Here is a 13,319-nt window from a genome sequence, read left to right on the forward strand (position 1 = left end):
ACTGTTATATGATATAGTTATAGACATTTTAGCATGAATTACTGTCTAATTATAATAAAGAACACTTTTTTTGTGCTTACCCACCCCAACCTACATATTAAAATTCTCTTAATGAGCTTTTGGGTAGGAATAAATTTCCTCATTATGTTAGTCCTAAAACTATCTGCACTTTATTAATTGAAAATAATGCTCATCAAGGCTGTGATCATGCCACTGGAACACTTGCATTTTCTTTTTTTGAATAATTTTTATTAAAGGTTTTCATAAAATATCAATAACAAAATGAGAAAGAAAAAAGAACCCAACAGGGTTAAGTACAAAACACAATCTAAAAAAGCAACCCCCCCCCGTACCTGAATAATAAATTAACATTAACACCCCGACTTAAGACAACAGGTGTATACACCCCCTCAGACCCTTCCAGTGTAAATAACATAAACAAAAATAAAGTAAACCCCCCACCCCCCGAGCTGCTGCTGCCATTGACCAATGTCTAGCGTTCTGCCAGAAAGTCTAAGAACGGTTGCCACCGCCTAAAGAACCCTTGTACCGACCCTCTCAAGGCGAATTTCACCCTCTCCAATTTAATGAACCCTGCCATATCGCTGATCCAGGATTCCACGCTTGGGGGCCTTGCATCTTTCCACTGAAGGAGAATCCTTCGCCGGGCTTCCAGGGACGCAAAGGCCAGAATTCCGGCCTCTTTCGCCTCCTGTACTCCCGGCTCTCCTGCCACCCCAAATATTGCGAGCCCCCAGCCCGGTTTGACCCTGGATCCTACCACCCTCGACACCATCCTCGCTACGCCCTTCCAAAATTCCTCCAGCGCTGGGCATGCCCCGGTCATGTGTGCCCTGTGCAGCACCTTAAACTGTATGAGGCTGAGCCTCGCGCATGAAGAGGAAGAGTTCACCCTCCCTAGGGCATCTGCCCACGTCCCCTCTTCGATCTCCTCTCCCAACTCCTCCTCCCAATTACCTTTCAACTCCACCACCGAGGCCTCCTCCTCCTCCTGCATCACCTGGTACGTTTCCGAGATCTTCCCCATTCCCACCCACCCCCCCGAGAGCACCCTGTCCTGTACTGTGTGTGGCAGTAGCCGTGGGAATTCCACCACCTGCCGTCTGGCAAACGCCCTTACCTGTAAGTACCTGAAGGTGTTCCCCGGGAGGAGCCCGTACTTCTCCTCCAGCTCACCCAAGCTCGCGAACTTCCCATCCACAAACAGGTCCCCCAACTTTCGTATGCCTGCCCTGTGCCACCCCGAAAACCCTCCACCTGTTCTTCCTGGGGCGAACCGGTGGTTCCCCCGTAATGGGGTCCACGCCGAGGCCCTAACTTCCCCCCTATGCCGCCTCCACTGTGCCCAAATTTTGAGGGCCGCCAGCACCACCGGGCTCGTGGTATACCTCCTTGAAGGGAGTGGCAGCGGTGCCGTTGCCAGCGCCCCCAGACTCGTACCCACACAGGACGCCGTCTCCAGCCTCTTCCATGCAGCCCCCTCCCCCTCCATCACCCACTTGCGCACCATTGTCGCATTGGTGGCCCAGTAGTACCCACCGAGGTTGGGCAGCGCCAGCCCCCCACAATCTCTACTCCGCTCCAGGAACACCCTTCTCACCCTCGGAGTCCCTCGCGCCCACACAAACCCCATTATACACCTGTTAACCCGCCTGAAAAAAGCCTTCGGGATAAACATGGGGAGGCATTGGAACAGGAACAAAAACCTTGGGAGCACCGTCATTTTGATTGACTGCATCCTACCCGCCAGGGACAGCGGCAACGCGTCCCACCTCTTGAACTCCTCCTCCATTTGCTCCACCAGCCTTGTAAAGTTAAACCTATGCAGGGCCCCCCAGCTCCTGGCCACCTGGACCCCCAAATATCTAAAACTCCTCTCCGCCCTTTTTAGTGGGAGCTCGCCAATCCCCCTCTCCTGGTCCCCTAGCTGAACTACGAACAGCTCGCTCTTCCCCATATTGAGCTTGTACCCCGAATTCCCTAAGCATCCTCATTACCTCTGGCATTCCCCCCACCGGGTCCGCCACATACAGCAGCAGGTCGTCCACATAAAGCGACACCCTGTGCTCCTCCCCACCCCGCACCAACCCCCTCCAGTTCCTCGACTCTCTCAGTGCCACAGCCAGGGCTTCAATCGCCAGAGCGAAGAGCAGGGGGGACAGGGGACACCCCTGTCTCGTCCCTTGGTGCAACCGAAAGTACTCGGACCTCCTCCTTTTTGTGGCCACACTCACCATCGGGACCTCATACGACAGCCTAACCCACCTGACAAACCCCTCCCCAAACCCGAACCTCTTCAGCACCTCCCACAGGTACCCCCGCTCTACCCTATCTAAGGCTTTCTCAGCGTCCATCGCCACCACGATCTCCACCTCCCCCTCCCTCGCCGTCATCATGATAACGTTCAAAAGCCTCCGCACATTCGCGTTCAACTGTCTCCCCTTCACAAACCCCGTCTGGTCTTCATGGATGATCTGCGGCACACAATCCTCAATCCTCGTGGCTAAGACCTTCGCCAGCACCTTGGCATCTACATTTAGCAAGGAAATCGGTCTGTAAGACCCACATTGCAGGGGATCCTTGTCCCGCTTCAGGATCAAGGAGATCAGTGCCCGGGACATCGTCGGGTGTAAAGCCCCCCCCTCCCTTGCCCCTTTAAAGGTCCTAACTAACAGCGGGCCCAACAGGTCCATATATTTTTTATAGAACTCGACCGGGAAACCGTCCGGCCCCGGTGCCTTCCCCGCCTGCATGCTTCCTATCCCTTTGATCAGCTCCTCCAGCCCAATCAGGGCCCCCAGTCCCGCCACCAGTCCCTCTTCCACCTTTGGAAACCTCAATTGGTCCAGGAAACGGCCCATCCCTCCTCCCTCCCGTGGGGGCTCGGATCGGTACAATTCTTCGTAGAAGTCCCTGAAGACCCCATTGATGCCAACCCCACTCCGCACCACGCTCCCTCCCCTGTCCTTAACTCTCCCGATCTCCCTAGCTGCGTCCCGCTTCCGAAGCTGCTGCGTCCCGCTTCCGAAGCTGATGCGCCAGCATCCGGCTTGCCTTTTCCCCATACTCGTAGACCGCCCCCTGGGCCTTCCTCCACTGCACCTCCGCCTTCCTGGTGGTCACCAGGTCAAATTCGGCCTGGAGGCTGCGCCTTTTCCTCAACAATCCTTCCTCAGGTTCTTCCGCGTACCTCCTGTCTACCCTCACCATCTCCCCCACCAGCCTCTCCCTCACCCCCCGCTTCCCCCGCTCCTTGTGGGCCCTGATGGAGATCAGCTCTCCCCTCACCACCGCCTTCAGTGCCTCCCATACCATCCCCACTTGGACCTCCCCGTTGTCGTTGGTCTCCAAGTACCTCTCTATACTTCGTCGGACCCGCTCGCTCACCTCCTCGTCCGCCAACAGCCCCACCTCCAAGCGCCACAGCGGGCGCTGGTCCCTCTCCTCCCCATCTCCAAGTCCACCCAATGCGGGGCGTGGTCCGAAATAGCTATTGCCGAATACTCGGTATCCTCTACTCTTGCTATCAGTGCCCTACTCAAAGTGAAAAAGTCGATTCGAGAATAAGCCTTATGGACATGTGAGAAGAATGAAAATTCCCTAGCCCCCGGCCTTGCAAATCTCCAAGGGTCCACCCCTCCCATTTGGTCCATAAATCCCCTCAACACTCTAGCCGCCGCCGGCTTCCTACCCGTCCTAGACCTGGAGCGATCCAGTGCAGGATCCAACACCGTGTTAAAGTCTCCCCCCATTATCAGGCCCCCCACTTCCAAGTCTGGGATCCGACCCAACATACGCCGCATAAAACCCGCATCGTCCCAGTTCGGAGCATACACATTGACCAGTACCACCCTCTCTCCCTGCAACTTACCACTTACCATTATGTACCTACCGCCATTATCTGCCACAATGCTTGACGCCTCGAATAACACCTTCTTTCCCACCAAGATCGCCACCCCTCGATTTTTGGCATCTAGCGCTGAGTGAAACACCTGACCTACCCACCCTTTCCTCAGTCTTACCTGGTCTGCCACCTTCAGGTGTGTCTCCTGGAGCATAACCACGTCCGCCTTGAGCCCCTTCAGGTGCGCGAACACGCGGGCCCGCTTAACCGGCCCATTCAGTCCCCTTACGTTCCAGGTTATCAGCCGGATTAGGGGGCTACCCGCCCCCCTCCCCCGCCGACTAGCCATGACCCCCCCCTCGGCCAGCCACGCCCCCACACCTGGCCCGTTCCCCACAGCGGCATACCCCCGTCTTGACCCACCCCACTCGCTCCAGCTCCTCCTTGATCTTAGCAGCAGCAACTCGATCCCCCCCCCCCCCCCCCCCCCTCCCGGCTAGGACCCATCCTAGCTGGTTTACTCTCCCCCCCCGCCCCACCCCATTGCACTTCCGCAAGTCAGCTGACTCCTGCTGACCCCGCCTCCCCTTCGACTCCTCCCATTGTGTGGCACACCCTCCTCTCCCGCTCCCCATTCACAGGCTCTCCCCCCTCCGTTCTAAGCGTGGGAAGCAATCCTCGCCCCCCCCCAGTCTTCGGCGCGGGAAAAAAATCCGCGCTCACCACCTACCAGGCCCTGCCACCAACCAAAACCGTGCCCAACCCGCCCCATCCACCCTCCCCAACCCGAAAGAGAAAAACACAGAGAAAAAGAAACCCAAAACAATGCAAAGGCCCCCCCCCCCCCCCGAACCAAAAATAGGCATAACATATCCACCGCAGTCCCCAATCGCCCATCCCGACCCTCAGTCTGTGTCCAGCTTCTCGGCCTGAACAAAGGCCCACGCCTCCTCCGGAGACTCAAAATAATGGTGCCGGTCCTTGTAGGTAACCCACAATCGCGCCGGCTGCAACATGCCAAACTTCACCCCCTTCCTGTGCAGCACCGCCTTCGCTCGATTGTACCTGGCCCTCTTCGCCACCTCCGCAGTATATCCAAACCTCCGCGTTCTCCCACCTGCTGCTCCTCTCTTTCTTGGCCCACCTGAGCACACACTCCCGATCGACGAACCGATGGAACAGCACCAGCACCGCCCGCGGAGGCTCGTTAGCCTTGGGCCTCCTCGCCCCAATGGGCCCCTTCCAGCTCCAGGGGCCCCTGGAAGGACCCCGCTCCCATCAGCGAGTTTAACATGGTGACCACATAGGCCCCACGTCCAGCCCCTCCGGGAGGCCCAGAATCCGCAGATTCTTCCGCCTCAACCAATTCTCCATCTCCTCGAACCGCTCCTGCCATTTCTTGTGGAGCGCCTCGTGCGCCTCCACCTTTACCGCCAGGGCTGAGATCTCGTCCTCATTGTCAGAGATCTTTTGTTGAGCCTCTCGGATCGCCACCCCCTGGGCCGTCTGTGTCTCCAGCAGCTTATCAATAGAAGCCTTCATCGGCTCTAGCAGGTCCTTTTTAATCTGTCTGAGGCAGCGCTGGATACCCTCCTGTTGCTCCTCCGCCCACTGCCTCCACGCTTGCCTGGTCTCCCCCCGCCGCCATTTTGTCCTTCTTCCCTCCCTTCTTCTGGTCCACCACCACCTTTTTTGTCACCCCGCTCCTAGTTAAAGCCATATACTGACGGGGAACTATTATTAACTCCTTCCCACACCGGGAAACGTCGAAAAAGTGCCCTTGGGGGCCCTGAAAAGAGCCCAAAAGTCTCGAGAGGGAATACTTTTGGCAGTGTTCGCTTCACCAATCTGCCCCAAAATGTCCGTGGAAACTCCTGAAAAAGGTCTAAGTGTCCGTTCCAGACGGGAGCTGCCGAATGCGGACCTACTCCTCCATGGCCGCCACCGGAAGCCTCGGCCCCGCTTCTTCAGTGGCCCTGGTGAGATCTTTTCACAGTTGTTCCCTCTGCTGTTAGAATTCACTTTTGATAAAGGTCCTCGGGTCAGTTTGCAGCTTTAAGCTTGCCCTTCCCCCGCTTGCATGCTGGAAGGGGCCCTGTTTATCCTGTTTGCAGCCAAATCTTCCACTGCTTCTGCCGGGCCTGGCAGCCAAAAGACACAACACTCCTGGGGGACACCGTCAGGGGATTGTTGCAGTCCTCTTGCCACACCGGGAAATGTCAAACAAATGCCGTGGGGGCCCTGCAAAAGTGCCCAAAAGTCCGTTCCAAGCGGGAGCTACCGAATATGCGACCTAGCTATGCATCGCCGCACCCGGAAGTCAACACTTGCATTTTCAAGTGCCTTGTGTTAAGCATTTCGAGCGGTGTAGGACTAGTTGTGTACAAAGTAAAACTGCGGCTGTACCCTATTGTTTATGTGCCACCAATCATTGCACTAACATTAATTTTCTAGTTTCTGCAGCAGTTAATTTAAAAACCATTATAAAAGGAACGATGAACTAATGTTGCACTGAGCAGTTTTTGTTTTGTGGTATCAAACCAAGTATTTTCCACTCTTGCAGTCAGCAGAGAGAGAGATTTTCATCCCATCACTGGGCTAATTTCAAAGTCAGATTTCATAGATGAAAACCTTATCTGCTGTAAAAGCAGTTTTTATGATTGTTGAAGACATTTCTTATTTTTCTAAGAGGACCAAAGAACAGTTACTCATTAGAGTAAATGGCTTGTAAAAATAGTGTTCAACTAGTTAAACTAAGCTATATATTTGACTTATTCTTTCTTGGGATAAGGGTGTCACTGGTAAGAGCAGCATTTGTTGACAGACCCTAATTGTTCTTGAGAAGGTACTGATGGTGTGCTGCCACCTTGAACTGCTGCAGTTGACCTAATATGACTATTCTGTGGGTGTTTGGTATAATTGAGTGCGTGCTGGGAGATTTTAGAGGACAGAGAAGAGTCAACCACATTTTTGTCTGCAGTCACAACACGAAGGCCATTCCAGATAAGGACAGCAAATCTCCTCTGAAGGATATTAGTTAACCAAATGTGTTTTTACAAGAATTGATTGTAGCTTCATGGTCATTGTAATTCTTTCAATTCCAAATGTATTAATTAATTGAATTTTAAATCCACCCCAACTACTGTGGTAGGATTGCAACCTGTCCCCAGAATATTAGCACGGGTCTCTGGATTTCTTGTCCAGTAACATTACCACTGTGCCACCTTCTCTTCTAACTACATTGAAAGTGGAGGTAAATAGGTTTATTCTTTACAGTATGGTGACAGTTTATCTTTTGACTTTTCATTGAGTAATGTATTTTCACTTGCATTTTCTCTTTTTTTCAATGCAAAAAGGATGATCCAGAAACTATGTTGAAATGTCTGATCATGTGCTATGAGCTCCTCAAACAGATGGCTATTACAAAGGGAATGGGCTCAACTCTGAATGGAATAACAGAAGCTTTGGTATGGCTTTTATATTTACTGCTTGGTTTCTTTACTGTAACCTAGTTTCTGTCTATGTATTTAATTATATAGCTGAGATTTCAATTACATAACAGGAAGTATTAGAGTGGGGGTGGGGTGGCAAATACAAAACTTGCAACCATGTCCATTACTTTTCTAAACTATTGAAACCCAGATTTTGGTATGCTGGTTTGGAATTTATGTAGCAATTGCACTTTCCAAATTTGAAGTTTAAACAAGAAAACCCAGTCACTAGTACTAGAATTCAGACGCCATTGCCAGAAACCGCTTGTCTTTCTTTGAGATTTCATCCAGAAGCAGCATTGTTTTATCTTCCTTTTCCCATCAGAGGCTATTAATGGCTGTACTTAGTTTCTTTTTGCTTGTGACCTCCATGAATAGCATTTTGCCCCAATTTAAGGATGCTATGTTTGCTCACCAATTTTTTTTACAATTTAGGATATCAATCTTTTTTTAAAGGAATTCTCCAAGGTATGCACCAAAATTATTCATGATCTGGCAACTTGAGAATTCTGGACAGTTTGAGTGGCATCAGATTTCATTGGTGGTACAGATGAGGTATTATTGAAGGAACACAAATAAGGCAGCATTCCGTATTTGATTGTTAAAGTTCATGTATTGTACACCAACATATTTAAATATGAAAATTTGTGAAAATCCTGAGCTCTCCAGGCTCCTGCCAGTCACCAAATCGGTGTCCGCCTCACTTCTCTGGGAAACCTCTGATGTAACTATGCGTCTAGATAAATATATAACACCATACCCTGATTAGATATGCCACAGCCAATCAAAAGTTTGTCTTGTGATTGGTTACTTACCACTGTCAGGGTGATATAATAGGGCGGGAGATTAATGTGGTTTCATTTCTCATGACCCTATTCATTGTTTCTATAACCCCATTTGAGGTCGCAATCATGACATATCGTTTGGGAATCACTGAGCTAAAGAAATTTTCACTTACTTGGGTTTTAATAAATTATTAATCAGACCAGAAAAATGTAACGTTCTGCTCCATTATTTTTTAAATCCCTGAAAGCATGGTTGACAAACTCTGGACGTCAGCACTGTCTACTTTCACCTCGAGTTTGAAGATCTTTGTCAGTTAGGCTTTGCTCCTCTTCCTTCTTGAATCAGAAGGTCCAATTTCAGGACTTTGAATCTATGGTATGGCTTCTTCATTGCAGTACTGAAAACCGTACTGCATGTTAATTTTAGATGTCCATGGGTGTAAAAGATCCTTTAACATTTTTTTGAGTTTCATTATTGGCTCAATGCTTTTCTTGAAATGGTAGATGAATGCAAATTCTTTTAATTTGTTTAAAAAGCTGAGAGGTTTCTCATTGTAATTGTTAACATTTTCCTTTAAGCAACACCTTTGGATAGCTACATCAGAGATACTTTTGTCTATTGTAGTTGTGTGTGACAATGGGTGCACATGGGGCATCTTTCATGCAATCCTATTTTCTGGCATCCGTTCCAAGAAATGCCAACTTTGGATTCTCAAGAATCCAGGAAAAGTAGCTTACCCTGTCCTTGCACTTGAATAGTTACATGTTATAAGAACATAAATAGGAGCAGGAGTAGACCATTTTGGCCTCTGATCCACCATTCAACAAGATAGTGGCTGTTCTGGTTGTGGCCTTAATTCCACAGTCCTGCCTGTTCCCCATAACCTTTGACTCTTGTCAGTCAAAAATATGTCTAAATCGGTGTTGAATATATTCAATGACCTAGCCTCCATTGCTCACTGGGGAAGAGAATTCCAAATTTAAACAACCTGTGGGAAAATAAACTCCTCCTCATTTTAAATGGGAGATCCCATATTCTGAACCTGAGCCCTCTCGATCTGGATTTCTCCACGAGGGAAACTTCCTCACAGCATCTACCTTGCCAAATTCCTTCAGAATCCCTTACATTTCAATAAGATCATCTTTCAATTTTTAAAACTCCAATAAGTATAGGCCTAGCCTGCTCAACTTTTCCTCATTAGATAACCTTTGCATTCCAAGAATCAACCTAGTGAACCTTCTCTGAACTGCCTCTAGTGCAGCATGTCCCCGTTGAAGAAAGGTGGCTGAAACTTCACAAAAGTACTCTGTGTGTAGTCTCCCCAATGCCCTTTGCAGTTGTACCAAGACGTCCATGCCTTTACACACAATCCCCCTTGCAATAAAAGCCAACATTCTGTTTGCCTTCCTAATTGTTTGCTATGTCTGCATGCTGAAAAGTTGTGATTAATGCACAATGGCACCCAGGTCCCTCTGCAGCAACATTCTTCAGTCTCTCCATTTAAATAATATTTGACTTTTCTTTTCCTGCCAAAGTGGACAACAAATTTATGTTTTCCCACATTATGCTCCATCTGCCAATTTCTTTTACCTGCTCAGTGCTTTTGCTGATTCTTTGTATCCTCCTCACAACTTGCTTTCCTACCTATCTTTGTATTGATGCAATCCCTCTCTCATCCACAATAGCTGCAAGAATATCAAAGCTGCTGCACAATTGCATGGTCTGAGGCTCCTCCAGTGTTATCTTCTGAATTCCCATATCTGCCTCGCTTTCAGTCACACCCTCCTGTCCCTAACCACAAACCAAATTTGAAGTACCTAGCATAAGGGGTGCGATGGCCTCCTGGAAGTATCCCAAGCAATTATCTTTCACCGTGATGCATCAGAGCCTGAAGCTCAGACTCCAGCTCATTAACTCTGAGCTGAGGTTCCTCAAGCGATTACTGCAAATATGTTTACTGTGGATCGCATGGGTGTTCACCAGCTCCCGCATTACCTGCTCTGCCAAGTTAACTGTTTTATTTAACAAATTAGGTTTAGAAATATCACTCATTATCTGTAGCTATATCAACAATTTAACTAGATAATAAATGTAATGCAATACTTATTTCATCCCAGTACTAGCTTAAACTGCGAGGTGAGTTGCTTTTCCACAGATCTGGTATAAATATGAGGGGTCAAATGGCCTCCTATACTGTAACTTATGATTCTTTCCTACCCCTGTTTAGAGAGGGAAAGAACTTAACTACCTGTTGACCTAATTAATACATGCCGGCTTTACCTCTGGAATCCTGTTACTGGTCTCCCGTTCCCTTTCTTGGCCACTTTGTTTTGTAAAAGGTCAGAAGGGGCAGCACGGTAGCCTTGTGGATAGCACAATTGCTTCACAGCTCCAGGGTCCCAGGTTCGATTCCAGCTTGGGTCACTGTCTGTGCGGAGTCTGCACATCCTCCCCGTGTGTGCGTGGATTTCCTCCTGCTGCTCCGGTTTCCTCCCACAGTCCAAAGATGTGCAGGTTAGGTGAATTGTCCATGATAAATTGCCCTTAATCACCAAAATTGCCCTTAGTCTCCAAAATTGCCCTTAGTGTTGGGTGGGGTTACTGGGTTATGGGGATAGGGTGGCGGTGTTGACCTTGGGTAGGGTGCTCGTGCCAAGAGCCGGTGCAGACTCGATGGGCCGAATGGCCTCCTTCTGCACTGTAAATTCTATGATTTCTAAGAGCATTATGTCTCGAGATGCATTCAGTTACGAGCTGCTACCTTGTGCCTGCTCAAAGAAGAAAGCAAAGAAGAAGAACCAAAAGAGCTCGACAGAGTGGTGCAAGATTCTGGTTGAGGGGAAGAAGCATATTAAAAGTTTTGATTTGTATTGGGGCCATGGGAATGTCAGTTTTATTAGATCTTGATGTTGCAATGTGGCTTTGTCTTAGGAGCATATTCCAGAGCACATGGTGTAAGGGGTACTACATTACCATGGATAAAGGATTGGTTAGCTAATAGGAAGCAAAGAGTAGGGAAAATAGGTCTTTTTAGGATTGGCAAGCTGCAAGTTGTGGAGTGCCACTGGGAGCAATGCTGAGTCCTCAACCTTTTGCAATATGCAATATATATCAATGACTTGGATGAAGGAACCGAATGTATGGTAGCTAATTTTGTTGAAGGTAGTAAGTTGTCAAGAGGAGGTAGCGAGCTTGCAAAGGGATATACGCAGTTTAAATGAATGGGAGAAATTGTGGCAGATGGAGTATAACATGAGTAAATGTGAATTTGTCCATTTTGGCAAGAGAATAGAAAAACAGTGTACTATTTAAATGAAGAGAGATTGCAGAACTTGTTGGTGCAGAGGGATCTGAGTGCCCTGGTACATGAATCACAAAGTTGATATGCAGACACAGCAAGTGATTAGAAAGCAAAAGGGATGTTTTTTACTGCAAGATCAATGGAATATAAAATTGGGAAGTTTTACTGGAATATGGTGTACAGTTTTGGTCTCCTTATTTGAACAAATATATAATTGCTGTAGAAGCAGTTCAGAGAAGGTTCAGTCGACTTGTTCGTGGGATGAAAGGGTATCTTGTGAAGAAAGGTTGAATAGGTTGGACGTTTACGTATTGGAGAGTAGAAGAATGAGAGGTCATCTTATTGAAACATGTAAGATCTTGAAGGGACTGAATAGGCTGGATGTTTCCTCTTATGTGAGAAACTGGAACTTGGGGCATAGTTTAAAGAATGGGAGGACTCCCTTTTAAGATAGAGATTTCAGGTATGACGCACTCTTCCCCAGAAGGTAGTGGAGGCTGGGTTTTTACAGTTTTATTCATACAGTAAGTCGAAGGTTTTGGGCTGCAGGTAGGAAGGTGAAGCTGAGACCACAACTAGATCAGCCGTGATCCTATTGAATGGTGGAGAAGGCTTGAAGGCTGAATGACCTACTCCTGTTCCTTAGTCTTATGCAGATGCGTTCCATTGTGTAACTTGTTATTTTGTAAAATTGTATTTCACCTTTTTTCCCCCCTACTACATATTTCTTTCTGCAATTTTAGATACTACCAAGCATCGCAAGTGTTAATCCTGCAGTAAGAAACATGGCAGTCTTGTGTTTGGGTTCATCTGTGTTGCACAACAAAGAATTTGCGATTCAGCACCTGCCACTGTTGTTACAGGTAATTAGTGGACTGGTCTTATCTTGCACTTCGATTCACTGCTTGTGATTTCCTGAATTAATGTGGATCAACAGAGTATTGTTTCATTGAATACTGTATTAATACATGTTTTTCCATTTAAACAAAAAATTGGAAAGGACTTTTATGAAAAAGGAATGTGCATAAACACTCTGAATTCTGGGATATTGCTGCATTTATGGTGGAGGCAGGTCTTTGAAGAAAATGGGATGAGGTTTGAGGTGTGTGGGTAGTAAGATTATTTGTTGGGGAGTGGGATTTGATTTACCAGAAAAAGTTAAACTCTGGGAAGGTACTGGTGGTTGTGAAGTAGCGTATGGCTTCCTTTGAATTTGAGGCCCCTTTAATAGGCTTGGAGACTGGCAGCCCTTAAATGGACAGGGAACCAGTGGGCTCCCTGAGCTGGGGGGTTCAATCTTCCAGTTTGAGAAGGGAAGAAAGCTGGGATTGGCATGTAAGCTACAGAGCAGATGCTTCAGTATGCAGACCCCCTCCACCAATGTTTTTAGAACTTCAATTAAGAAATGGTTCCTACAGTCTACCTCAGTTAACTGTACTCAATTGCTCCTAATGACCCTAATTGGCTATCTGCTGCATGAGATGTGTTAACCTGCAGGCCCAATCCCACCTTTGCTAAAATGTTTTTATTTATTCGTTCATGGGACGTGGACATCGCAGGTTGTGCCAGTATTTATTGCCCTCTTGAGGGGCAATTAAGTGCCTGGAGTCACATATAGGTCAGACCGGGTAAGGATGGCCGATTTCTGTCCCTAAAGAACATTAGTGAACCAGGTGGGTTTTTACAACAATCAACAATGGTTTCATGGTCATCACTTTTTAATTCCAGATTTTTATTGAATTCAAATTTCACCATCTGCAGTGGTGGGATTTGAACCTGGGACCCCAGAGTATTCTGGGTCTCTGGATTACTAGTCCAGTGACAATATCACTACGCCACCGCCTAGTTGTGTCAGGAAACCAGCATGCGACATTTT

At 48.0% G+C, this 13,319-nt stretch overlaps 1 protein-coding gene across 8 annotated transcripts in view; it reads left to right on the plus strand.

The window, feature by feature from the left end:
* ncapg (non-SMC condensin I complex, subunit G) overlaps window positions 1–13,319 on the plus strand; it is a 129,936-nt gene that overhangs the window by 54,988 nt on the left and 61,629 nt on the right. For all 8 annotated transcript variants that reach the window (XM_072496455.1, XM_072496456.1, XM_072496460.1 and 5 more), the window contains exons 13-14: window positions 7,222–7,332; window positions 12,187–12,306. In XM_072496455.1, the coding sequence (XP_072352556.1) occupies window positions 7,222–7,332; window positions 12,187–12,306 (231 nt within the window). The remainder of the gene's footprint in view (window positions 1–7,221; window positions 7,333–12,186; window positions 12,307–13,319) is intronic.

The sequence above is a fragment of the Scyliorhinus torazame genome, chromosome 3 (assembly GCF_047496885.1).
Source record: "Scyliorhinus torazame isolate Kashiwa2021f chromosome 3, sScyTor2.1, whole genome shotgun sequence".
Lineage (NCBI taxonomy): Eukaryota > Metazoa > Chordata > Chondrichthyes > Carcharhiniformes > Scyliorhinidae > Scyliorhinus > Scyliorhinus torazame.